This window comes from Sturnira hondurensis, unplaced genomic scaffold, assembly GCF_014824575.4.
Source record: "Sturnira hondurensis isolate 20B ecotype Veracruz unplaced genomic scaffold, ASM1482457v3 Scaffold0010428, whole genome shotgun sequence".
Lineage (NCBI taxonomy): Eukaryota > Metazoa > Chordata > Mammalia > Chiroptera > Phyllostomidae > Sturnira > Sturnira hondurensis.
This window is the reverse complement of record NW_028083059.1, coordinates 7,829,114-7,856,955: the sequence shown is the minus strand read 5'-3', so window position 1 is coordinate 7,856,955 and position 27,842 is coordinate 7,829,114. Positions and strand designations below refer to the sequence as shown.

The window sequence follows — 27,842 nt, the reverse complement described above, 5'->3', positions numbered from 1 at the left end:
GACCCTTATCATTCATTCATTCATTCATTCATTTATTTATTTTATTGATTATACCATTACAGTTGTTCTATTCCCCCCCTTCATTCCCCTCTACCCGCACACTCCCTCCCCCACCATTCTCCCCCCCTTAGTTTATAACTACATGTCTCAAGTTCTTTAGATTCTATATTTCCCCTACTATTCTTGCCCTCCCCCCTGTCTATTTTCTACCTACTGTCTATGCTATTTATTCTCTGTACCTTCTCCCCGCTTCTCCTCCTCCCACTCCCCTGTTGCTAACCCTCCATGTGATCTCCATTTCTATGGTTCCGCTCCTGATCTAGCTGTCCCCTTGGTTTGCTTTTGTTTTAGGTGTGGTTGTTAGTAACTGTGAGTTTGCTGTCCTTTCATTGTTCATATTTTTTATTTTCTTTTTCTGAGATAAGTCCCTTTAACATTTCATATAATAAGGGCTTGGTGATGATGAACTCCTTGAATTTGACCTTATCTGAGAAGCACTTTATCTGCCCTTCCATCTAAATGAAAGCTTTGCTGGATAGAGCAATCTTGGATGTAGGTCTTTGGATTTCATGACTTGGAATACTTCTTTCCAGCTCCCTCTTGCCTATAAGGTCTCTTTTGAGAAATCCGCTGACAATCTGATGGGCACTCCTTTGTAGGTGACTGTCCCCTTTTCTCTTGCTGCTTCTAGGATTCTCTCCTTCATTTTAATCTTGGCTAATGTAATTATGATGTGTCTTGGTGTGTTCCTTCTTGGGTCGAACTTCTTTGGGACTCTCTGAGCTTCCTGGATTTCTTGGAAGTCTATTTCCTCTGCCAGACTGGGGAAGTTCTCCTTTATTATTTGTTCAAATAAGTTTTCCACTTGTGGCTGTTCCTCTTACCCTTCTGGTACCCCTATAATTCGGATGTTGGAACGTTTAAAGATGTCCAGGAGGTTCCTAAGCCCCTCCTCATTTATTTGAATTCTTGTTTCTTCCTTCTTTTCTGTTTGGTTGTTTCTTTCTTCCTTCTGGTCCACTCCCTTGATTTGAGTCTTAGTTTCCTTTCCATCACTATTGGTTTCCTGTGCATTTCCCTTCATTTCAATCAGTTTATCCTTCATATGTTCCTCTAATTTGTGACTAAAATCAACTAGTTCTGTGAGCATTTTGATCAGCAGTGTTTTGAACTGTGCATCTGAAAGGTTGGCTATCTCTTGGTTGCTTAGTATTGGCTCTGGGGCTTTGAGTTGTTGTTCTGCTTGAGTTACAATGTTTTGGTCTGTTTGTGCCTATTACATATGGGGAGCGGAGCCTTAGGTGTTCATCCGGGCGGGGAGACCCAGGTCGCTGGGTTGTGATGCTATATGTATGGGCAGGGTCAGAGAGGGGCAGTGGCATTTTTTCTGCTCTCTCTCGGATTTCAGTCCCCTTTGCCACTTCCTACAAGCAATTGGCCCTTCTGGTGCTGGCTCCCAGGTGTGTGGGCATGTACACCCTCCAGGACCCTGTGGGTCTCTCTGACAAACACTCTGTGAGCTTGGGAGCCTCTCCTGGCACCTAAATCCCGAAAGTCTTTCCAATTTGTGCTTTCAGGCTCTAATTCCTGTCACGGGGGCCCTAGCCTGTGTGGTCTGTCTCACTGCTCACTCCTTCGCCTGGTTTATCTGTGTGCAAATGTGTGACCGTGGTCATCCAGCCACCTTGCACCCTCACTGGGTCCGCCTGTTGCCACCCCACGCCTGGGATCCACCAATAGCCGCCTGCACTCCTGGGTTGGTTGGGCCGATCTTTCCTGCCTGACCCATCTTCGCTGCTGAGTCTACCCCTCTTACTGGTCTGGCTAAATGGTTCATTGTTGTCGGACTTCTGTACAGTTCGATTTTCTGTGTTTGGGTTGCTTTTTTGTTACTAAAACTATGTTGTCTTTAAACTTTGTTGTGTGAGGAGGCACAGTGTTTCCACCTATGCCTCCATCTTGGCCGGAAGTCTGCTTCTTCTTTGTAAGAGTTCTGTTCAACTAGTCTTCTGGTGGTTCTGTAATTTAGTTATAATTTTGCTGTGGTCATGGGAATAAGCCAGCACAGCATTTCTCTAATTCACCATCTTGACCAGAAGTCTCTAGGTTGCTCTTTCTGCAAAAAACACCATGCACTGAATCTATAGATTGGTTTGGTTGGTATTGACATGTTAATAATATTGAGTTCCAATACAAGAATATGTAATGTGTTTCCATGTATTAATGTCTTCTCTGATTTCTTTCAGGAATCTTTTGGAGCTTTTATTTTACAAGTCTTTTGCCTCCTCGGTAATGTTAATTGCTAAGTTTTTAATTCCTATTGAAGCTATTGTAACTGGAATTGTTTTCTTAATTTCTTTTTTCACTTTATAACTCTTAACAGATTTTTTGTGTGCAGTCTTAGAGTTTTCTCCATATCATGTCATCTGTGAATGTAAATTATTTAATTTCTATCCTTTCAATTTTAATGCTTTTAATTTCTTTTTTCCTAAGTAATTGGTCTGCTTAGAACTTTCAGTATTATGTTAAGTAGAAGTGGTAAGAGTGGTCATCTTTGTCTTATTTCTGATCTTAGGGGGAAAGCTTTTTAGTCTTTCACTATTTGTTATATTCACTGTTTTTTTTTTAATATGTGACTTTTATTTTATGGAGGTGGTCTCCTTCTGTTACTAGATTATTGAATTTTTTTTGTGATCAGCAAAGTGTGTTGAAGTTTGTCAAGTGGTTTTTCTGTATTAACTGAGATCATCACGTCATTTCTTCCTTTATTTTTGTTAATGTGGTGGGTTAACATTGATAGATTTTTATACGTTGAACCATCCTTGCACTCCAACAATAAATTCATCTGGTTATGTGGTATATCCATAATCAGATGTTGAATTTTGTTTGGAGTATATTTCATTGAGGATTTTTATATCAGTGTTCTCAAGGAATATTGGTTTGTATCTTTTTTGTGTCTTTTTCTGGGTTTGATATCAGAGTAATGTTGGCCTCATAGAATGAGATAGGAAGTATGTTATCCTCTTCAGTTTTTTGGGAGAGTTTGGTATAATTTACCAGTTGAAGCTGTTAGATCCAAGACTTTCCTCTCTTGGTATGTATTTGGTTACTGACTCAGTGTCCTTACTAGTTATTTATCTAGTCACATTTTTTTATGTCTTTGTTATTTAGCATTGGTATATTTTTGTGTTAATAGGAATTTTCTCATTTTGTTAAGATTATCCCATTTGTTGGCATACAGTTATTCATTGTAGTCTCTTTTAATCCTTTTTATTTCTGTAAGATTCATAGAAATACCCTCATTTTTACTTTTGGTTAATTTGAAATTTTTTCTTAGTTTGTCCAGCTAAAAGGTCTTTCAATTTTGTTGATCTTTTAGAAGAATTAACGTTTGATTTTGATAATTTTTTTCTGTTCTTTTTTCATTTCTGCTCTAATCTTTATTATTTCCTCTACCACCTTTGAATTTATTTTATTTTTATTTTTCTATTTTCTTAAGTTAAAACTTAGGTTGCTGATTTGAGCTATTTCTTATTTTTTAATGTAAATATTTACAGTTATATCTCTCCTACTGCTGCCTTCGCTCTGACCCGTTGTTTGGATATGTTTTTATTTTCATTTATCTCTTTTACTTGTGATTTATTTTAGAATCATTTGTTGTTTGAGAGTGTGTTGTTTAATTTTTCACAAATGTGAATTTTTCAGGTTTCCTTGCATATTTGATTTCTAACTTCATCCTGTCTAGTCAGAGAAGATGTTTTGTATGTTACTCATTTCTCTAAACACATTGAGTCTTAATTTGTTGTCTACAGCATTGTCTATACTGGAGAATGTCTCTGCACTGGAGAACACTTGAAAGAAAAGAATATGTATTCTGTTGTTGTTGGGTGGAGTAGAGTGTTCTGTTTATCTGTATTGGGTCTAGTTGCTATATTGTGTTGGTTATGTCTTTTAATTCTTTGCTTCAGTTGAATTGTTCTCTTTGTTGTTGAGAGTGGAGAATTAAAGTTTCCAACTATTATTGTAGAACTATTTCTCTCTTCTATTAATAGCTATGAATTTTGCATCATATATTTTGATTATCTAATTAGGTATGTAAGTATTCATGCAGTTTACCCTAGAACAACACATTTCAGCTCCAAAGGTCCACTTATATGTTGCTTTCTTTTTTTTCAATAAGTGTATAGTTGGTCCTCTCTACCTCTAGGTTTTATGTATATAGTATTTTCGATCTGTGTTTGGTGATCTGCAGATTCACCAACCTGTACACAGGGCTGACTGTGTGCATTATTCTATGCTATTTTATATAAGGGGCTTGAGCATTTATGGGTTTTTGTATTCATAGTGAGTCCTGGACCAATCCCTTGTGGATACCAAGGGAAAACTTTAAGTTTTGGGGGAGTTGAGCTATATGCAGATTTTTGACTGCATGGGCAGTTGGCATTTTAAACCCAGTGTTGTTCAAGGATGCACAGTAATTTTTAAATCATTTTGTTTTAATAATGTACAATATCTTTTGTCTCTTGTAAACTTTTTGATTTAAAGTCTGTTTTGTCTGATATTAGTATAGCCATGACTGCTCTCTTTTGACCAGTGTTTGCATAGAATACATTTTTCTATCCTTTCACTTTCAACCTATTTGTGTCTTTGGATCTAAAGTGAGTTTCTGTAGACATCTTGAAGTTGGATCATATTTTTAAAAATCTAATCTGCCACTCTTTGCCTTTTGTTTGGAGAATATAATTACATTTAAAACAGTTTATAAGAAGTGACTTTTTTTCTGTCATTTTGATATTTATTTTCTTGTTTTGCCCCTTATTTCCTGATTACTGTCTTTTTCTGTATTTCCTTGTTTTCCTTTGTGAAAAAACAAAACTTTTGTGAAGTGAAACTTTTTGATTCCCTCTAATTTCCTTTGTCTATATTCTATAGGTGAATTCTTTGTGGTAATCATGGGGTTTACACTTAACAGTCTAAAGTCAAACACTCTAATTTGAATTTATAACAGCCCAGTGTTAATAACATTCAAAACTGTGTATCTGTACAGCTCTGTTCTCACCTCCTTATAAATGTTGATGTCACAAAATTATATTTTTACGTATTGTGTGTTCAAAACACAGTCTAATAATTTTTTAAAAGCATTAGTCTTTTAAATCATGTAGAAAACATAAAGACAAATTACAGACTAAGTTTTAATAATACTATTATAATTGTCCATGTATTTACCAATACTTATTTCTTCATATGGCTTCAAGTTACTGTCTAATGTCCTATCATTTCAACCTGAAGCACTCTTTTCAGTATTTCCTGTAGGGAATCTGGTTGTAATGAATTCCTTCAGTTTTTGTTTATTTTGAAAAGTCTTAACTTTGTCCTCATTCTTTTTTATTTTAATTGTTGTTCAAGTATAGTTTTCTGTCTTTTACTCCCATGTTAAAGGACAGCTTTGCCAGCTGTAGGATTTCTGGTTGAGTTTTTCTCTTTAGTACTTTGAATAACCAATCCAGTGCCTTCTAGTTACCATGCTTTTTTATGACAAATCTGCTTAAAATCTTATTGGGGATTCTTTGTATGTGACAACCAAGATTTTTTCTTGGTTCTTTGAAGAGTTCCTCTTTGCCTTTGTCTTTCAAATGTTTCTCAGTGTATGCATCATTGAGTATATTCTATCACTAGTTCCTTAGGGGTCTTGGATGTTTGTATTCGTGTCTTTCATCAAATTTGGAATTTTTTAGGTCTTATTTATTCAGATAATCTCTGCTGCCCATTTCTCTTTTCTCCTTGTGAATTCTAATAACGTGTTTATTAGTCTACTTTTTGGTGTACCACAGATTCCTTAGGCTCTGCTTAATTTTCTTAATTTTTTTTTCTGTGTGTTCTTCAGATTTGATCATTTCCATGGTCACATCTTCAAGTTTACTGATTGTTTTTTTTTGGGTGTTTGCTCAAATTCATTTTTGAATCCCTCTAATGAAATTTTAATTTCAGTGTATTTTTTAGCTTCATAATTTCCTTTTGGTTCATTTATATATTTTGTCTCTATGAATATTTTTATTTTGTCATAAATAATTTTTTGACCTTTTTCAAGACTTAGTTCAGCTTTTTGAGGACCTTTAAGATAGTCATTTTATGTCTTTTTCTATTGAATCTGTCATCTAGATTTTTCTCAGGGACAGTTTCTATTGATTGGTATTTTTCTTTGAATCTTCCATTCTTTCCTTTTTCTGTTTGTGCCTTGCGATTTTTTTTTTTTTTTTTGGACACTTGACATTTGAATCTTACGTGGCAAATTGAGAAATCAGATTCTCCCCCTTCCCTAGAGTTTTCTGGGGTTTTTTTGTTTGTTTGTTTTGTTGTCGTTGTTTTTGGTTTATTGGTTTGTTTTTATTGTCCTAACATGTCTCTGTTCCAGAGATGAACCTGATATGTAAACATAAGGTCTCAGGTCATTTCTAAGTCTGTGTCTTTCCTTGGTCATTACTTTCTAAATTTTTTTTTATAGCTGTAATTTTTGTTATGTCCTAGTTCTTAAGTGTTCGGTTTCCAAAAGGGGAAAACAAGAAAAATGAAGAGGGGGATAGTTGCTAATCTTTCAAACCTTCTAGAAGTCATTTTAGTTGGATGTAGAGAATATTACCAAAAGGGTGATGCTTGTTGCTATAATGGCTGCTTGTCTGTATTGTGCTTATCCATGGTAAAAAAATGGCCATCAGTGACCAGAACACAAATTCCCAGTATTTGGAGGAACTTGTTGAGACTGCTCACCTTGGCCTTTGCAATCCTGTGCAAACTGTTTTAGGAATTTGGGCATAGCTGCTTGCTGTGGTTCTGGGAGTGGGGGATTAATGGGTTGTTGCTATCAATTTAAGAGCTGAAATTGACCAAAATTAACTGCAATATTTGCTAAACCTTTTGGTTGTGAGCATTTAGTAGACTTTAGAATTCCAAAGAGTTACATCAGACGGATTTTACCTGGTGCAGTTGTTGTCAAGGTAGAAATGATAGGTGCTTCCTAATCCCTGATCTGTCTAAGGTCATTTGGTATGTGTTTTACAGTTTACTATACAGGAAGTTTAATTTCCTTTTTTAAAATATTTTTATTGATTATGCTATTACAGTTGTCCCATTTTTTTCTCCCCTTTATTCCCCAACACACTGCACACAGCCTGCCACCAGCATTTTCCCACCTTAGTTCATGTCCATGAATCATACATATAAATTCTTTGGCTTCTGTATTTCCCATACTATTCTTAACCTCCCCCTGTCTATTTTGTACCTACCATTTATGCTTCTTATTTATTGTACATTCCCCCCACTCGCCCCCTTCTCCTCACCATAACTAACCCACCATATGATCTCCATTTCTGTGATTCTGTTCTTGTCCTAATTGTTTGCTTAGTTTGTTTTTCTTTTTGTTTCTTTTTTTTTAAGTTCAGTTGATAATTGTGATTTTTTCATTTTACTGTTCATATTTGTGATCATCTTCTTTTTCTTAGATAAGTCCCTTTAACATTTTGTATAATAAAGGCTTGGTGATAATGGACTCCATTCACTTGACCTTTTCTGGGAAGCACTTTATCTGCCCTTCCATTCTAAATGATAGCTTTGCTGGATAGAGCAATCTTGGATGTAGGTCCTTGTTTTTCATGTCTTTGAACACTTCTTTCCAGGCCCTTCTTGCCTTCAAGGTTTCTTTTGAGAAGTAAGCTGATAGTCTTATGGGCACTCTTTTGTAGGTTCTGTATCCTTTTCTCTTGCCGCTTTTAAGGTTCTCTCCTTCTCTTTAATCTTGGGTAATGTAATCATGATGTGCCTTGGTGAGTGCCTCCTTGGGTCCAACTTCTTTGGGACTGAAGCTTCCTGGACTTCCTGAAAGGCTATTTTCTTTTCCAGATTGGGGAAGTTCTCCTTCATTACTTTTTCAAATACGTTTTCAGTTTCTTGCTCTTCCTTTACTCTTTCTGGTACCCCTGTGATTCAGATGTTATAATGTTTGAAGTTGTCCTAGAGGTTCCTAAGCCTCTCATTTTTGGAATTCTTGTGTCTTCATTCCGTTCTGGTTGGGTGTTTATTTCTTCCTTATGCTCCAAATTGTTGATTTGAGTTTTGGGTTTTTTTTCTTCACTGTTGGTTCCTTGTATGTATTTTTTATTTCACTTTGCATAGTCTTCACTTCTTCCTTTATTTTGTGACCATAGTCAACCATTTCTGTGAGCATCCTGATTACTAGTGCTTTGAACTCTGCAAGATAAGTTGCTATCTTTTCATTGCTTGGTTCTATTCCTGGAGTTTTGATCTGTTCTTTCATTTGGGCCGTATTTCTTTGTCTCAGTGCACCTGTTATGTTGTAAGGGGTGGAGCCTTTGTTATTTGCCAGTGCGGGGCAACCCACTTCGCTATGTTGTGGCACTGTCTGTTGAGGAGGGGGGTCTGAGAAGGAACAATGCCACTTGCTGGACTCTTGGTTGGCTTTCAGTCACTTTCCCCCACTATCCACAATCACATTGGGCCCTTCTGGTGCTGATTCCCAGGTGGATGGGTTTGTGTATGTTCTGGGACCCTGTGGGTCTCTGCAACAAACTCTCTTGTGAGGCTGGGAGTTTCTCCTGTCGCCCCAACCCCCACAGGTTTTTTGCATCCAGAGGCTTTGAGACTTCTTTTCCTGCACTGGAACCCTGGGTTACCTGGTCTGTCTGGCTCCTCAGTTGTTTTTCCTGGGACTGCCTGGGGACTCCAGCATTCTCTCCGCCCTGGCTACCCGCCTGCACTCATCCTACAGGTCTAGATCAGTGTTTTCTCTTTAACTTCTTGGTTGTCAGACTTCCATATAGCTTGATTTTCTGAGAGTTCTAGTTGTTTTTAATTTGTTGTTGTCCTTCTTTTGGTTGTGTGAGGAGCCAGAGTATATCTACCTACATCTCCATTTTGGAAGTCTGATTTACTTTGGTGTCTGATTTTTTTGTACTTTTATAAATGGTACTGTAAAGATTATTATGTTTTTAAGCAATTCAAAATATAGTAATTACTGTATTTATATTTTATTATAAAGGAATACTTTAGGTTAATAATTTTATATAGATTTTTATTTCAAAAATTTTATTCACTTAAATAATACCATAATGAAATTTTTATTAATAATTATCATGGGAAAAAGTATTAAATATGTGTAAACATTTAATAATTCTATGGCTCTTTGAAATAGTACCATAATGATTTGTCAGTGGTTTTTATCAATTTATTTTCAAAAATTAGGGAATTTCATTATTAGATTACTGACATAAAATTGTATTAACTTTAGGTATACAATATAATTTAATATATTTATTAATTCGGAAATGATTAACACAATAAATTTAGTTACCATCCATCACCATACACAGTTACAGTTGTTTTTTGTACTGTTTTGGTAACTTTCAAATATACACTATACTCACAATGGAAACTTGTGCCTCTACCATCTTTACCTATTTTGCTGCCCCCTGCCCTTGCCAGCCACTAATCTATTATCTACGTCTAGTCTTTTTTTTTTTTGAAAGAGTCTACATATATATGATGTCATATAGTGTTTTCTTTCTCTCTCTGACTTTCCAGGTACATTCATGTTACTACAATTGACAGGGTTTCTCCCTTTTTTTGGCTGGATAATATTCCATTGTGTGTGTGTATCACATTTTATTTACCCATTCATCTATTGATGGATGCTTAGGTTTCTTCTGTGTTTTGTAAATAATGCTGAAGTTGAACAGGGGAGAGTGTGCAGGTGTATTTTAAGGTAGTGATTTCATTTCTTAAGAATAAAAACTTAGTATTGAATTGCTGGATGATATGGTAATTTTATTTTTTAATATTTTGAGTAACATCTATGCTATTCTCTGTAGTGAACGCACCGATGTACATTTCTACCAATAGTGCACAAGGATTTCCTTTTCTCCACATCCTTTCCAACCCTTGTTATTTCATGTTCTTTTTGATAATAACCATTGTACCAGATGTATTGTCACACCTCATTGTGGTTTTGATTTGCATTTCCATGATGATTAGTGTTATTGACCATCTTTATGTCATCTTTGGGAAAATAATTATACAGTTCCTTTGCCCATTTTTAATTGGATTTTTTGTTACTGAATTATATGGGTTCTTTACAAATTTTGGTTTTTAATCCCTTTCAGAATATATGGTTTGCAGGTATTTATCCCATTCCTTATGTTGCCTTTTCATTTTGTCGATAGTTTCCTTTGCTGAAGACAAACTTTTTAGTTTGATATATTGTTAACATTGCTTTTGTTACCTTTGCTTTGATGTTATTTCCACAAATTGTTGTTAAGATCAACACTGAGGAGTTTACCCCCATGTTTTCTTCTAGGAGTTTTACAGTTTTAGGTCTCCTTCTCAACTCTTTAATCTATTTTGAGTTGATTTTTATGTATAATTTAAGGTATTGGTCCAGTTTTATTCTCTTGCATGTGACTGTCCAGCTTTCCCAACAACCTTGATTTCCCACTGTATATTCTTTGCTCCTTTACCATAAATTAATTCACCATACACATGTGGATTTCTTTTATCCTCATCGAAGTACATGCTTTGATTTTAGAGAGAGGGGAAGGGAGTGAGAGAGAGGAGAGGAACATCTATTGGTTGTCTCATGTGGTTCCCAACTGGGACTTGGCCTGAAGCCCAGACATGTGCCTTGACTAGGAATCAAACCTGTGAACTTTTGGTTTACTGAACAACACTTCAACCAACTGAGGTACACTGGCCAGGGCTCGGTTTATTTTCAACTCTGTATTTTGTTCCATTAATCTATGTATCTGTTTTTTGACCAGTACCTTACTATTTTGATTTCGTAATGTAATTTTAAATCAGAAAGTTTGATTCTTTGGCTTTGGTCTTTTTCAGAATGCCTTGGCCATTTGGGTCTTTTGTGGTTACATGGAAATATTAGGATTGTTCTCTCTGTGAAAAAGGACATTGTTATCCCTTCTGTTGAAAGGGATTAAATATTGACCTATGGGTTACTTCGGACATTTTAACAATATTAAGTCTTTTAGTCCATGAGTATTGAATGCTATTAAATTTATTTGTGTGGTCTTTGACTTTTTTTATCAATCAGTGTCTTACAGTATTTCATGTATAGGTCTGTTTCCATCTTGGTTTGATTAATTCCTAGCTATTTTATTCTTTTTGATGTAGTTTTAAGTGGAATTGTTTTCTTAATTTCTCTGTTTGATACTTTGTTATTATTGTATGGAAAAGGGAACTGTTTTTCTAAAATTTTCTTTCGATTTGAGAGAGAGAGAGAGAGGAAGGGGGAGCAGGGAATGGGGAGAGAGAGACGGATGGACAGACAGACACATCTATTGCCCCCTGCATGCACACTGGCTGGGCATCAAACCTCCAACCTAGGAGTGTGCCCTGACTGGAAATCAGACTGCAACCTTTTGGTGTTCGGGATGACAACCCAGCTACCTGGCCAGGGCTCAAGGTATTTCTTGATCTCTCTTTTGTTTTTTTCAGGATCATATTGTTTAATCTCTGTATATTTGAATTTTCCAGCTTTCCTCCTGTTACTGATTTTGTGATTCATAATATTGTGGTTGAAACGGACACTTGGTTTGATTTCAGTCTTCTTAAATTTGCTAAGGTTGTTTTGTGATCAAAAACAGTCTTAGCAAATTGGTTTATCCTGGTGAATATTTCATATGCACTTGAGAAGAATGTGTATTTTGCTGCTGCTGGGAGACATGTTCTATAAATGCATGTCAGGTCCATGGTTCTATTCCAGTATTCTCATTCTCTCTCTCTCTCTCTCTCTCTCTCTTTCTCTCTCTCTCTTTCTCTCTCTCTCTCTCTCTCTCTTTTGGTCTGGATGATTTCTCCATTAGCAAATTGAGCTATTGAGGCCTGCCATTGTGCTTATCAACTTGTTTTTTGACAACTTTATATTTTGTGTGTTTACCTGTTACCTTATATTTGAAATTATTTCCTCTATAGGTAAAATTTGTTATTTTGTACTTTTATAAACAGATTTTATTTATTTATTTTTAGAGAGAGAAGAAGGAGAGGAAGAGAAACATTGATTGGTTGCCTCTTGTATACCTCTAACCTGGGATCTGGCCCACAATCTAGGCATGTGCCCTTACTGGGAATTGAACCACTGACCTTTTGGTTCATAGGCCAGCACTCAATCCACTGAGCCACACCAGCCAGGGCTTTATTTTATATTAATATGTGAACCATGCTTGAAATATAGTAACAATTACCTTTGACTTACAATTTTTAAAATATATTTAGATATGGTTGTCATGTACTTATGTTTGTGGAATTTTTAATCTTTAGACTTATTTGACATGTTTAGTACTTGGTATTATTCATGTGTTCTTTTTGCATATGCAGAAATCTTTTGGGTATCTTGTTTTTTCTTTTTCCCCCCTCAAAGAAACATGGAGAATTTAAAGGTAGAACAAGGATGAGATCTCATTTCTCAAATCTTAGTTCTTTTTTTTTTTTTCCCATCAGACCTTACACTCTTCTACGTGGGACTATATTTTTAACTTACCGATTTTTGTCTTGAGTATATGTGAACTGACTTCAGAGTTTACTTGGGTTTGGTAGAATTGAGTATAATGTATTTTGTTTTGCAGGAGTTCTCAACCAAGTAAGACAACAGATAAAAATTATTCAAAGCGGGTTGCACATACCAAAGAAAAGAGAAGAGGTGATGAAGGCATTTCTCTTGTAGTGTCTAATACTCAGTCTGAAGGTTTGTTAACTTTAGAAAACTGTTGTCATTTGAATTTTTGTGTATTGCATTTGTATTAATTTTTATTTATTTTTTAAAGATTTTATTTATTTATTTTAGAGAGAGGGGGAAGGGAGGGAGAAAGAGAGGGAGTGAAACATCAATGTGTGGTTTCCTCTAGTACACCCCATACTGGGGATATGGCCTGCAACCCAGGCATGTGCCCTGACTGGGAATCAAACCTGTGATGCTTTGGTTTGCAGGCTTGTGCTCAATCCACTGAGCTATACCATCCAGGGCTAATTTTTAATTTTTAAATAATTTTATTTAATTTTACATTTAAAGAATATATGAAAATAAAGAGGGATTATTTTAGCAACTCAAAGAAGATTGCTAAACTTACTGTTTGTATCCTGTAATATATATCTCTTGATCTCTTTATTAAATTCAAAGGCAAATTTGAATATTTTTTGTGTTGTTGGGGCTGGGCATATATCTGTAAAGCTATAATGTTAGTTTTGATATTTCAATTAAGTGTTTCCATGGATATGTTCGGGAATTGATATTACTGTTAACTCAGTCATTAATATTAGGTTCCCATTGTTTATCCTCCTATGAAATAACTTTATTCATTAGAATTTCTCTCAACTCTAGGAGGATGCGAATACAAGCCACTATTAGCATTTTTAAAGGTAAATACATCCTAGACTACTGAAAGTTTTTTTGTAGGCCTCCTGGCATGTAGGGTTAATGAATTAACCTCTTTTTCCTTTTTTGTCTCTCTTTTAAAATTTTAAAATAATTCACAAGAATTTTCACAAGAACAATTTACTGCATTAGTCAGAGGTGAAACTAACATCTTTAGAGGTCTCTTGGATTATTGGTAGCCCAATCTGGTGAGATTGTCTTGTTTTCTAAACAATTTTTAAATTATTCATAGAAAAAGGTGGTCATGTCATTATACAAAATTTCTTTGTACTTCCTTTGAAGCACAGCTATTTACATATTTTTAGTAGCTTTTTCATAGAAGAGGAAAACTTAAAAGGAAACTAGACTAATAATTTTGATGTGTTCAAGAAACCAGCTGCAACTCTTATGAAGGCAATCTTTAGAGAAAACTTTGTGACTCTGTAGTCATAATATCTGAATTAGTCACTGAATACTATCTGCATATAATAAAAGACATTTCTTGTAAATTATGTTTTACCCAGCAATAATTACCTTTAGTTATCAAATACAAGTATTTGTACAAGTAGGCTCAATGTAGACACTATCAAGATACTGTTAAACTGTCACATTCTACTGCTTTTCTAGGTAGAGTAGGAATAGTTGAATAAAAGACTCTCTGATTGTGCTCTTCAGTACTTCAAAGTCACAGTGGAATTTTAAATTTGCAGAAGGAAAAAAATGCATGATAAAATAAATGTTTTATACTTAAAAATATATTTTATATATTTATTTTTAGAAAGAGGAGGAGGGAAGGAGAAAAGAGAGAGAAACATCAATGTGTGGTTGCCTCTCTGTGCGCCCCTACTGGGGATTTGGCCCACAGCCCAGGTATGTGCCCTGCCTGGAAATTGGACCAGTCACCCTTTGGTTCACAGGCCGGCACTCAGTCCACTGAGCCACATCAGCCAGGGCAGAAATGCTTTATGTTTTCTTAGTATTCCACATAGGTTTTCCACATAGGTTAGGTGATTTTAGGAAAATTAGGTATTGAGCCCTGGCCAGTGTAGCTTGGTTGGTTGGAGCATGGTTGTGTACACAGAAAGATCGTGTGCTCTGGTCAGAGCACATACCCCGGCTGTGGATTTGATCCCCAGTTGGGGCATGTAGGACAAGCCATCCAATTGATGCTTCTTTCTCACATCGATGTTAGTCTCTCTAAGAAAAGTAGGTATTGAAACTTCATTAAAATTCATTGTATTTTTATCCTATTGATAACTGTGTGTAATACTAGTTTAACAGGAAGCCATAAATTAATGAGAATTCTGAATTACCATTGTCTTGTGGAAATTGCTTTTATGAAAAGAACGCATTGGAAATATTAAAATACTAAATATTTTTGTTTACAGGAATTTTTATCTCTTTGATATTATGTGCTAGTATATTTGCAAGTTAAATTGTATTTAATATGCAGATAAACTCCTGTTTTTACAATGTCTAACTCTATCTAATAAATTTATTTACATTTTCTATGAGATAGTCTTGGCCAGTGTGCAAATAATAAACTGTTTAAAGGAAAATTCCTGTATAATAAATTTTTTCAAGCCACTTTCCTTTCATCAGTCTTTTTTGCTATAGTATTTATGTTTAGAAATTTTAATTTGATAACAGTTTTTATGTATAGGAATTGTATTCGACTACTTTTACAGTTTACAAATCACAAATAAAATTTAATGTGCTTTTCAAAATAACTGCATTGATGATTTGGGGGCAGTTTGTGTTCCTGGGGGAGGCAGTAAAGAGTATTTTCTTTGGAAATTGTAGAACTGTTTACTGACTTGAGTTTTTGCCTTCAGTTCTGTCCCAGTGCCTGCCTCTTAAGCAACAACAAAGATATGAATGTTAGTCATTAGGTGTCTATGAAGCTAGAGTAAGAGCACTAATAGTTTGTAGTATTGAAGGAAATCTGAGTGAATGGAAAATTCAGGCTAGTCAGTGTTACATGATTATAAATTATGAACTCAAGGAAGCTGTTTGGGACTTATGCATAACCTTTGAGTTTGTATTTGAATGATATAAGCAAAATAATTCAGGATAACCTTCAGTTAGGTAGAACCTATTAGAAAGTATTTTTTTTGTAGAGTGCATGTATTTGATAACTGAAACGCTAATCATTTTTAATAATACTTGCCATGACTTTCAAAAGAATGCTTTCTTAACTTAAAAAAAAGGGAACACTTTTTTCTCTGTAGGATAGTAGATATTTTGGAGACTTCAAATGACAGCGTCTTGATTTTTAAAAAGAAAAAACTAACCATAAAGCAAATTGATAGCCTAGTGAACGGTTACACATCACAGATGCTAAGGCAAGGTATTTTGGCTCTTTTTAAAAAAAGAACAGTGATCAGTATTCTTTCAAATTATTGTACCTTTTCACTTCAAAATGTGTGTGTGTATATGCACATACATAGACATAAAACTTACATTTCAAAAAGACAAGTAATTTCTAATAAAACAGTGAATTATCAAAATGTTTTAAGACATGAATTTTCAAAATTTTATTAAGACCTTCCCCTTTGTTTTGATGTTACAATTGAATGCAGTTGTAGCAAAAGGTAAAAACATGATTTGGTTGCTTTGATTTGGTTACTAATGAATACTCCCTTCTTACATATTTTTCTTCATCTATATTTATTGCACAGTGAACATTCACGTTGTGTATGCGGTTTAAAATAGGGTATCCATGTCAGTATGAAAATTTAGCAGTGGACTTCTTATAAAATTAGGTTTGGAGGTAGTACAGTAATTTCAATGTTTCTAGAGCTCTTCTAAAAGGGGTTCTGTCTGGAATTTCTGGTTATGTTTATGTCTCTTGTTTTTTAAGACCTTAATAGTGGAAGTAGAGGTTGTGATCAACTTGAAGAGGGGAGCAGAAACAAGGATGGTGCATATTTTGATTCAAAAATGGAGCCTACTCTGATTTCCAGGAAGAGAAAGAAAAGGCTTAGAAGTAACTCACCTGATTCTCATAATTCTACTTCTTTATATATAAAGTCAGCAGAACAGACAGTAAGTAGAGGTATTTAGATATCACATGAAATAATTTATGCCATGATAAAAATAAATTGACCATGGCCAAATGATGTTTTCCCAGCTTTATGCTTTTATCATCAAATTTCTTTCTTAGCTTTCTCTGTTTTTTGATTTAAAAGATAATTTTAATGAATCTCTTTTTTGCAGTAAATATAGTTACTGACACAGATTTTAAATATTATGAATGACTAAAAAAGTTAAGCTTGCTCCGTCTCTGATACCACTCCTTACTTCGTACTTTTATATACCCTTCACACTTGTTTCCTTTTCTCTCATTTAACTGAATACTATTCATATTGTCTAGTTAATTGCTTTTTGCTTTTTTACTTGCTCTGTAAAATTATCATTTATTTTATCAGTAGTAATTTACTCACCAACTTCTTTAAGCTTCTGTTATCTAGAGTTTAGAGAATTTTTTGTGAGTAAAGATGATACTTAGTGCACACATTACCTACAAGGGGGAGGACCCCCAAGAACCAGAATTTGTTTATAAAAAATTGTGTATTTATTCTTACATGTTTAAATTTTGGTCACCTCCAAAGTACTCTCCATTTGATGCAATATACTTATCAGACATTTTTTCCACTGCTTAAAACAGTTTTTGATCTCATGAATTTTCATACTTTTTAGTGCTTCTGTCTTTTTTTTTTTTTATTTCCCCTCTTCCATATCAGCAAAATGTTTCCTTTTGAGGACTTCTTTCATCTGGGGAAACAAAACAAAGTCGCTGGGGTGAGACCTGGTGAATATGGAGGGTGGGCACAGGGATCATGCAGTTCTTGCTCAAAAACTGATGAACCAAAAAAAAAAGCAAAAACAAAAACAAAAAACTGCATTGTGGACAGGTGCACTTATAAATTGTCCATCATGAGATGGGCAAATGCACTGAAAGAGTCTTAAAAAAATTAATTGAAACTGAATGCAGCTTCTCACAACAATGCCAGCTGGTACACTGATACAGGTGGAGTCCTAGAACACTCACCTAGTTAGGGAAGTCTATACTGCAAGGGGCCTGCCCATCAGAAGGTAATTTGGGTTTTTTTTTGGTCTCCTCTTGTATTTTCAAAGATTTAGTATTGGGTAACAAAAATGTAAATATATAAAGACAGCCTTTTGATTTCCCTGATTCACAGGACATTTCAGGACATTCACTGCACATTTGCAGTGCCCTTGAGTTGCATAAACATGATTTAGATTCATGGAATAACAGATTTGAAAGCAGTGATTGATATTCTTAATTTTTTATCATGTTAATCCTCTAAGTTTTTAATTTTTTACTCTTGTTACTAGCCATATGATTTCGTGTGGCCTCATCACTTTTGTAAAATAAAACTGTAAAAATAATTCTCTCATTCTAAAGTTGACTTAGATTATGGGAGACGATTTGAAGCACTTGTAAATATGGGAGACTCACCATCCCATCATTTTGAAAAAATGTTTAGGCTTAAGATTGGACAGACCAAACTATATTTTTATAGTTGGGAATCACTGGCAAGAGTAATGTAGTATAATTGGGTAGATTCCTATTCATGTAGTTAACTGAAATACCATAGTATTTTTACTTTATATTCTTTTGGATTTAAACTGTGGTAAAATTCTTTATGCTAGCCAAATTTAAAAAATACTAATATTTTTGTATGCATTTATTTATGTTCAGAAAGAACAAGAAAATGACTCATCAGTATCTTCTGAATTTGAAAAGTCAAGTGAAAACCATTATGAAGACCCAAAACTGCATGCAGAAATTACTCCTGAACCTGTAGAAAGTGATTTTACTGAACTGTCCTCACTTAGTAGTCAGGAGTTGGCTTCAAGTGCTGCCCCCCGAAGCACCTCTGACTGTTCAATAACTGAAACTTCTGAGAGCTCTGTTTCCACTGATACTTTGGGGACATCTACCCGGGTTGAGAAGGATGAGGATAAGTTGAACACAATAGAAAAGCCTGTTTTAAGTGAACACAGCGAAGGGAACCAATTGTTGATCTTAGCTGAACCAAGTAAGTAACAGGAGGTTCTTAATTTTATCTGCTCTACTTACTTTATTTCTCATCTTACATAAAATATGGCTAGGCAATAAGCCGTTTATGACATTACTGTGGAATTTACTAACTTTTTGGAAAAAAGACTTGGGATTTTGGGACTTCATGAAGTCAACAATTTGATTTAGGTAAAAACAATGGAGTACTTGGAAGCAAAAGTAATTTTTTTTAGATTAGTGTTCTGTAATTCACCTCATCGGATTTTTAAAAGATTCCATAAGGACCATTATTATTATCATTTGTTTGATGAAGCTGAAATATACAGAGTTTAAGTGCTATTTAATTATTGTCATTAATTTTGTTTTAACTAATTTCTAAATACATGGATATTGTCACATGGTATGTGAAAGGTCCTGAAGGATGAAAAGTTTTCCACATCTTCCTCTAGCCATCCATTTGTCCCTTCTGGAAGAAACTAATGTAACAGAATTCAAAGTACAATTTAGAGAGGTGGCACAATATATAATTAGGACTAGAATTTATTCAGAAGTTCTCATGGTTTTATACCTTTTTAAATGTGGACATATGTGGAGTTGGAAAAGTCATTTCAAAGCAGTGTAAAATTCAGCAGAAATTGTGGGCAACAGCTACTGCTGATTCTGCCTGATCATCTGTTGTAATTAAAAAGAGTTATGTAACTCTTTTAAGGAAGAACTCAGTTCATCCTTCATCCTTGCACCTGCAGGTAACTGCTAAATAATAACACTGATTTAGAAACATTGTACATGACTAGTATAAATCAGATAATGAATGATAGGCCAGTTTTTAAGTTGAATAAAATAGATGATTAAGTTAAATAGGATTATTAAAGATATATTCCATGAATTGGAAAGTTCTCTTTTTGATATGTGATTATTGAGACACATTTGAAAATATATATTTTTGCTTTTTAGTTGTTGTTTCTAGTGATGAAGAAGGACCCATTGAACATAAAAGTTCAGAATTTCTTAAATTGCAATGTAAGCAAGACCATGGCGTCACTAATAAAAATGAGCATATGTCTGAATCAGCATTGTCAGAACTGCCGTCGATTACATGTGAATCAGTACAGGTAATTTATTTCTGCCTTCTTACAGATAGTGAAATACTCACTATTGGCTGATGACTGTTTATATATATATATATATATATATATATATATATATTTTAATGTAAATCTTTCTCTTTTTTTAAGATTTTATTTATTTGTCTTTAGAGAGGAAGGAAAGGAGAGAAGGAGAGAAATATCAATGTATGGTTGCTTCTTGTGAGTCCCTGCTGGGAACTGGCCTGCAACCCAGGCATGTGGCCTGACTGGGAATCGAACTGCGATCGTGTGGTTCGCAGGCCCACGCTCAATCCACTGAGCTACACCAGCCAGGCCTGATGACTGTTTTTTGATTCATCAAGGAGAATGTTGTAATAAAAATTTTTTAAATTCTAGTTTGAATTTTAAAACAACTTTCATGTAACTTTCAGAGAAATAGGTAATTGTCTTTATATCAAAGGGAAGGAAGGGATTGTACCATTTTTCCTGGTCATTTATACTTTTTCAGCGTGAATATTTTATTCCTTGAATATTTTTTCATGGTTCTCATTAGACATTTAAATGGTTAATCAAAACTTTTCTAGAATTGCAGCTTCTAATATTTATCTGGCCTTGCAATACTGTAACTACTTGGAATTATTCCTTTTCCTTACGTGCTGTTAAAACAGTACAATGTAGAGGAAAGAGGATGTCCACAGGAGATATCCAGACCTGTGTTCAAATCCTGATTCTGCCATTTTGGCACAGTCACTTATTTTCCCTAAGCCTGGTTTTCCTCATGATATAAATGAGGGTAATGACACACCTGCCTCACAAAATTATTTTGAGTATTAAATAAAATAACATATGAAGGATTTAGAACAGCATCACAAATCTATCAATTTGTTAAGTTCTTTGTATCTTTTTTCTTACAGAAAAATAATAAATGGTAGTCTCTGATTGTTTAATGTCGGCCACTGTGTTTTTGACATAGCACTTTGAAGAGTCTAGCTCTAAAGTAAGGTTCAAGTCAGTTATTGTCAATGTTTATTCACATTACGAACCTCTGATTATCTTATTTTGAACAAGTGATTATCAGTGGCTACCAGTGCAGAATTTTGGTAAATTTCTCTTGGTTTGTTTTTGAATAATGTCAGAGGCCGTTGTTCTATGGAGTGTGATGAAGAATTTGGCCAGTTTTATGAAAACACTTAGGTTCTGATTAGTTTCACGGGTGTTTCTATTGCCTTAGGAATTCCATACAGAGATCACCTTAGCAACTGGGTTCTAAGTTTTTGTTGAAATGTACCCATTTTTGCCCAGTGGGCCAACAGTGTAATTGATAGCTTAGTTGTGCTTATAAGTAAAGCAGTGTCATTGTTGATAGTGAGTTCAGACTTCTAGATCAGCGATTTTCAACCTTTTTTATCTCACCGCACATATGAACTAATAACTAATATTCTGTGACACACCAAAAAATAAATTTTTTGCCAATCTGACAAAAACAGGAATAGAAAACAGGTATAATTTCGATTCATTCACACTGGACGACTGTTACTGTGTTGGCTATTGTCATTTTTTAGTTTGACAATGTAAGGGAAAAGAGGTTAGTGTGCATATAAAGTCAAGCAGGTAGTATATATTTTAAAACTATACAGCACATGGGTTGGAAATCGCTGTTCTAAATGACTTACAGTTCCTTTGGCAGCATGTAAGTTTACAGTGCAGCATGAAATGACTGTATTACAAGGAAATAACAGGCCCTGGCAGTGTAGCTTAGTTGTTTAGAGCATTGTCCTGATAAGTCAACATTGCGGGTTTGATCTCCTGTTAGGGTATGTACAAAGAATCAACTGATGAATACATAAATAAGTGGAACAATAAATTGATTTTTCTTCCTCTCTCTCCAACATCAATAAATAAATAAAATTTAAAAGAAAAAAACATCTCTTGTGGAATTGACAGAATATGATCACAACCAAACAGCGAATAATGTGGAGATCTACCAAGATCTGTAAGGCAGCCCTGACTGGCATGGCTCAGTGGGTTGGGTATGGTCCCACAAAGCAGAAGGTCACTGTTTTGATTCCTGGTCAGGGCACATGCCTGGGTTGCTGGTCCCCAGTTGGGGAAATGTGAGAGGCAACCAGTTGGTGTTCTCTTGCATATCGATGTTTCTCTCCCTCTCTTTTTCCCTCCCTTTCCCTCTCTCTAAAAATAAATAAAATCTTAAGCAGAATACTATAACATTTCCACATTCTCCCTTATTTCTGGTTTTAAATGAAATTATGAGAAACATGGGTTGGTCGCTTTCTGGAGGCATTTAGTGTTTACAAAATATGAGTCCCAATAAGAAGTTTGTTTTATCCTGTAATTTTAACACACACAAACACAGTTCTGTGACTAATTAGAGCCACATGTAGTTGATTTGTTTCCCCTTTTAACCTAGGATATAAGAACACTTTAGTAAGCAATGAAAGATGAGAACGACAAAGAAATTCAGTTAAACAGGTAACTGACATGAACTGGGTTAAAAACAATGAGTACTGTGTAGGTTTCAGATGAGGACTAATCACATTTTCTAGAGACACGTAGAGTGTTAGTACACATGCATAATTTCTCTAATGAAAATTTGTTTGATTACTTGTTAGGGTTAAAGGGGGATAACGTGCAAAGGCTAGACATGTGGAATTGGAAAAGTAATTTCCAAGCAGTGTACAATTCAGCCGAGATTGTAGGCAACAGCTACTGCTGATTCTGCCTGATCATCTGTTGTAATTTAAAAAGAGTTGTGAAATTGTGTGGAAGTGGTATGATTTTTGAGGTTTTAGGCAACTAGTTTGGCTGTCGTTCAGATAGCATATAGTAATGTTATAGAAAACAACTCAGCCGCTTTCGGGTGTACAGAGTAGAACTTTATTTATGCATGCGGACCAAGAGGAGGCAGTCTCCAAATTCTGGGCCCCGAGCTCGGGCAGGGGCTTGTTTATATAGTGTGGCATGTGGGAGCGATTTTACTAAGCCTGCGTGGCAGAAGCAGGTTTACTGAAGCAAGAAAGCAGGGCTGCTGATAGGGTCACATAATGTTCTTTTGTTCTTACTTAGTTACTTAGTTGCTCACCCTTCCTTATCTTAGTGGCTCAGCAAATGGACCTTGTTCTTCTGACTTCTCCAGGCTTGTCTAAGCAGGTCTCCTGCTACATCTCTGCCCTTTTGATGCTTGACAGTACCGTTAACTGGTCTAGCATCACTACAAGGCTGGCCTGTGTATCTTGGGGTATCTTCTGATAATGATCCCACTGGAGGGACAGGATCGTGGCGGTTTTTCTGCGAGTTACTGTAGCTTCTAGATTCTGGCCTATACTATACAGTTTATAGTATATAGGGACTGAAGCTTAAACCTGAAAAAGTATGATTAGCGGCCCAAGGAAGGGTAGTATCTACTGGAGCCAGGCCTGGGGATTTAGTCCCTAATTTCTCTAATTCTAACTTTCTGTTTCTTTGGTGTGGTGGTTTATATTCTCTCTGATTTCTTTAACTTTCTTTGTTATGATCCCTGACTGATTTACAGAGTAGCAATATTCTTCTCTTAGGAACGTACAGGACCCCCTTTCCTTGGATTCAGAGCATTAATGAGGTTTCTTTCCTCATCATTTTTCTCCTCCTGTGATTTGCTATTAGGGAGGGGTTCTGAGACTCCTTTCTCCTTCTGGAATCATATAAAGAACAATGGGCAAAGGTCTCCTTGTAACTACTTCCGGCTGGACATGGATGTCATCCTACCTACCCTTGGGTCAGGGGTACCCTGAAAGAGGACTATGGGGGTGCAGCACGGAGGGAGTCCTTCCTGCAAGGGGAAGGACCTTACAGGGTCCTGGTCAGTTGGCTGTCACCAGGAAGTCCCAGATTTGGTGTCCAAAGGCTGGCATTACTGGACCGTTGGCCTTCTGGTCAGGTCATATTCTGGAGGTGACAGATTAGGCAAGAAATTGGAAGCAGAACTAAATCATAACTATTAAATGACAAAGGCAGGGACTCCAGTAAAGAATAGCTTATCTGGAAGAAGGTGTACAAGGCATGCTACACCTGTCCAAGACACTTGTGGCCCATTATACTTCACTCGGGCCGAAGGGAGTACATTAGGATTTCCCTCCTTTTAGATTTCTGAGCCCTTTCTGTCCAAGCTATCAAGACAGAAAAGGGCCTCTAAAGTGAAGCCCACAGACTACCCCAACCCTTTATCAGCCTAACTACTTAGTTCAGTCAAACCATTGAGTCTCGGGGGCGGGGGGGCAATGACGAAGATGGGCTCCTTAAGTGAGGCCTGTATTGTAACTAATCATCTATAGGCATAGGCAGGTCATAGGCGTATGCCCTGTGAAAACAGAACACACAGGTTAATTCACACAATAATCTCCAAACCAGTCTCTGCACCTGTGAGACTGTCTTTTGGGAAGACATTCCATTGCAAGGTCCTTCCTGCAATGACATTTAACAGTGGCAATTTGACAGGTCCTTTGCACCTGTAAATTGTACAGCTTTGGTGACATCACAAACCTGGTTTCAACTCTTAAATGAAAATAAACTTTCAAGACAGTTAGCTGTGCCATTCTGATGTCCAATACTGAGCACAGTGATTTTCCTTGTACCACAGTTTTTCTCCTTAAGATCACCCTTACTGCTATTACAGGGACTACTTTGGGACCCACTTTTGATTTTGACTGTTCATTTGTATAAACACACCAAGAGCAGCCTGAATCACTTAAGATACTTAAGTCTGCTTCTCTGGAACTCACACAGGGAACCGTTAGATTGACTTCTCAGTCTGCCCCTCGGGGCACAGAAGCAGAGCCACATACCTGCCATCTGGCTTCGCCTGTACCAGTTGTTTCACTCAAATCCTTGAGCCTCCATTGTGCCCGTAGGTTCCTTTTTAGCCATCTTTCAGGAAAGCAACCTTCGTTCCTTCCATGGAAAGACTGGCTCGAACTGCACAACCAACCAAAGTACCAGGTTTTTTTTGTGGGCTTTCGCTAGCTTCACAGGTCAATCCCAGTTCCTCTGAGCTTTCTGGTAACGACCAAAACCCATACATGCCTCCTTCGGGGATGACATTCCAGTCAAAGTCCTGGTTAACAAAACCACTATTGATGACTGGTCTTACTGGTTTTATGCAAAGAAAAGTTATGTCATCATTCATTACTTCAGAATGCCAAATTCTGGAGGGATCAGGTAGGGAGAAAAACAAAAAACTTGAAGGAAAATCTTTCTCCTTCTAATACCCATCAACATGCATCTCCATGCCTTACACCTTTTATTACTAACACCACATAATTTCTTTCCAAAACTTTCACATTGCCATTTATTTTTATAGCTTCCCACAGACTTTCTGCAATATTCACAAACCTATAGCCTTTTTACCTATCCAGATTTATCCATAATTCACTTTTAATCCCTGTTCCTTTCCCACACCGGGAATGACTGCACTTAAACTCATTATCTGGCAGCTAAAAATCCCTAGATTTGCAGGGACATTTTGCACCTTTTGGAAGCTTAGACCTTGCAAACACCCTAAAATATAAATCAGATGGTCAGCCTTGGACCTCAGTTCATGACCTTCAAAACCAGAGCCATTACTATCAGAACCAGTTACACAGAGAACCTGACTGCTACAGTGTCCACACAGCAGCAGCATACAGCTCATAATCTGAAAAGAAGCCTTGGCCAGTTCCAAGATGGCCATACCCATGAATGCTCTGTCCTCCATGGTGGGGCACTCATGTGGCTCATCCATTTTACCCAAAATGGCAGCACCCAGACTCTGGTTCCACCCACCTGCGTTGGCAGCCCCAAGGCTCTGGCTGAAGTCTCCAGAGCTAAGGAGGCCCCGGAGGCCCCCAAAGCCCCTTCCACCTGTGGGCATGGGAGCACCTCAGAGCTGCCCTCCACCCATTGGGGGTGGTGCACTGAGGCTGCAGTCACCAATGCAGGTGGAGAGCAGGCTCCACCCACCTGTGAAGGTGGGGGCCCTGCGGCTCCGTTTTTTGGGGAGCTAAAGAGGCCCCTGCCAACCCCTGGTGCAGCAGGTGAGTAGAGCCCACTCCACAGAGGCTGTGAATCCATGGTGGAGACTTCTCCCACTTTGGGGGCGGGAGAAGCCGTAGTGGGCCTCACCTCCCCAGAAGGCAACGTCACCACAGGAGGTCTGGGGTCCCCCTTTATTCTGAGGATGGGAGGAGGTCTCCCAAAGACTAACTCATATGGGGTATAGCCTGAAGGGTTAGGGGCATTCCTAACCCCAAGTAATGCCAGCGGCAGCAAATCAGTCCAAGGTAGACCAGTCTCCTGGTGGAACTTAGCTAGTTTCCTTGAGAGTTCGGTTGGTGCGCTCTGCTTTTCCTGAGGTCTGGGGTCGGTCTGCAGTGTGCAATTGCCATGTGATGTGGAGGAGCCTTGTTACCTCCTATGTCATGTTTGAGACGAAAGCCAGACCATTGTCACTCCGATAGTCAGGGGCAATCCGTACCTTGGGATGATTTCCATCATCAGGGCCCGGGTGACTTCTCAGCTTTTCTCAGCCCTTGTGGGTAAGGCTTCTCCCCACCCAGAAAAGGTGCAGACGAAGACTAAGAGGTATTTATACCCCCGGCTGGCTCTGACTTCAGTAAAGTCCTCTTGCAAGTCCTCAAACGGCTGCCTCCCTGAGTGCTGTATTCCTGGCTTTATCCCTGGGTGCCCTGCCGCATTGTTCCTGGCACATGTAACACTGCATTGCCGCAGAGATGCAGAGTGCAGCCAGGTTAGGGAGGTAAAAGTACCTTTTTAACAGGTTTTCTAGGGACGTCTTGCCCATGTGAGTGAGTCTGTGGCACTGCCTCACTAGATTGCTGGCTTGCCCCTGGGGGACATATATTTTCTCGTCTGACAACTTCCAGTTCTCCTCAGCAGTTTCCTGTCCTCCAGCTTGTCGTGCCCACTCTGTTTCAATTTGTGCCCCTTCTTTAAGGACAACCAGTACCCTGTCTTGGTTAGCAGTTTGAACAGCTGGCAAGGGCCCTCCCAGCACCGGTCTCGGGTTGGTGTGGCTGAAAGGAGGTCATCTGCACACTGTAGTAACACTGAGTCAGTCTCCTTCTCAGTAAATGATTTTAGATCTCTGGCCAGGGCCTCTCCGAGGGGAGTGGGAGAGTTTCTGAAGCCTTGTGACAGTCTGGCCTGGGTCTAAGCCAGCTAGGCTGAGGACTGTAGGCACCTGTAGCCCTGGTCTTTGTTGCCTGCCAGTGGGCTTTTTCTTTTCTTTTTTTTTTAATGATAATGTTCATGTTTGTGATATATATTGTCTTTTTTTTTAGATTTTATTTATTTATCTTTAGAGGGGAAAGGAAGGAGAGAGAGAGAGAGAAACATCAATGTATGGTAGCCTCTGGTGTGTCCCCTGCTGGGAACTGGCCTGCAACCCAGGCATGTGCCCTGACTGGGAATCGAACCCAGATCGTGTGGTTTGCAGGCCCACGCTCAATCCACTGAGCTACACCAGCCAGGGCTTCTTTTTCCTTGTTTACTTTCCTACAGAGTATGAAGTTTCAGCCTTTTCAGGAATCCTCAATTTCCTTTTCAGAGCAGATACGGAGCAAAATCCGAAACATAAAGTTCTGAAACAATACATAGGTAGAGGCATTCTCTTGCACCAATGCGTCCACTGGTGCCTCGCAGAGACATACTCCTTCAGGCCCGGTCTCATGGCAGAGACATGCTGCTTTGCCTCAGGCTGAAGCACTCATCAGCCCCAGTTGACCCTTCCTGGGTCCCGGGTGGCAAAGGCATTCTCCCCAACCAGCTACAGATGACCTTTCCTAGGTCTTACAATACAGGTTTCTGATCAGAAACAGAACCACATGTGAGAAATTTGCTCTTTTCCCATGAAACCAGAAAACAAGTAGTTGAGGTTTCCTTTACTCCAGGTTTACAACTTTCATATCCTTTATATATATTTCTACTCATCTAGTGATAGATAAATGATATATTTATCTATCATTTTTTTACTCTTGGTTCCTGGCCCTGGAGTCAGTCAGAGTTCTGCAGCACGCAGTCTAACACAGTGGAGGGTCCCCCGCCCATGGGGACCCTCCCAGAACGGCACAGACAAACAAGGGGAAGGGGTTTTCCGCTTCGCGGCCTGGCCTCTACTCTGGTGAGGTACTTGGGTCTGTCTTAGCTAAGGCTGCCCGCGTAGAATCCGGGTTAAACTCCCAGCCATTATACCATATGACAGACCAAGGAACCCCAAGTTGGGGCCCAC

General features: G+C 37.4%; 1 protein-coding gene across 8 annotated transcripts in view; it reads left to right on the top strand.

Moving 5' to 3' along the window:
• SENP7 (SUMO specific peptidase 7) overlaps positions 1 to 27,842 on the top strand; it is a 139,126-nt gene that overhangs the window by 65,752 nt on the left and 45,532 nt on the right. For all 8 annotated transcript variants that reach the window (XM_037058965.1, XM_037058968.1, XM_037058967.1 and 5 more), the window contains 4 exons: positions 12,642 to 12,760; positions 16,290 to 16,474; positions 18,156 to 18,495; positions 19,431 to 19,588. In XM_037058965.1, the coding sequence (XP_036914860.1) occupies positions 12,642 to 12,760; positions 16,290 to 16,474; positions 18,156 to 18,495; positions 19,431 to 19,588 (802 nt within the window). The remainder of the gene's footprint in view (positions 1 to 12,641; positions 12,761 to 16,289; positions 16,475 to 18,155; positions 18,496 to 19,430; positions 19,589 to 27,842) is intronic.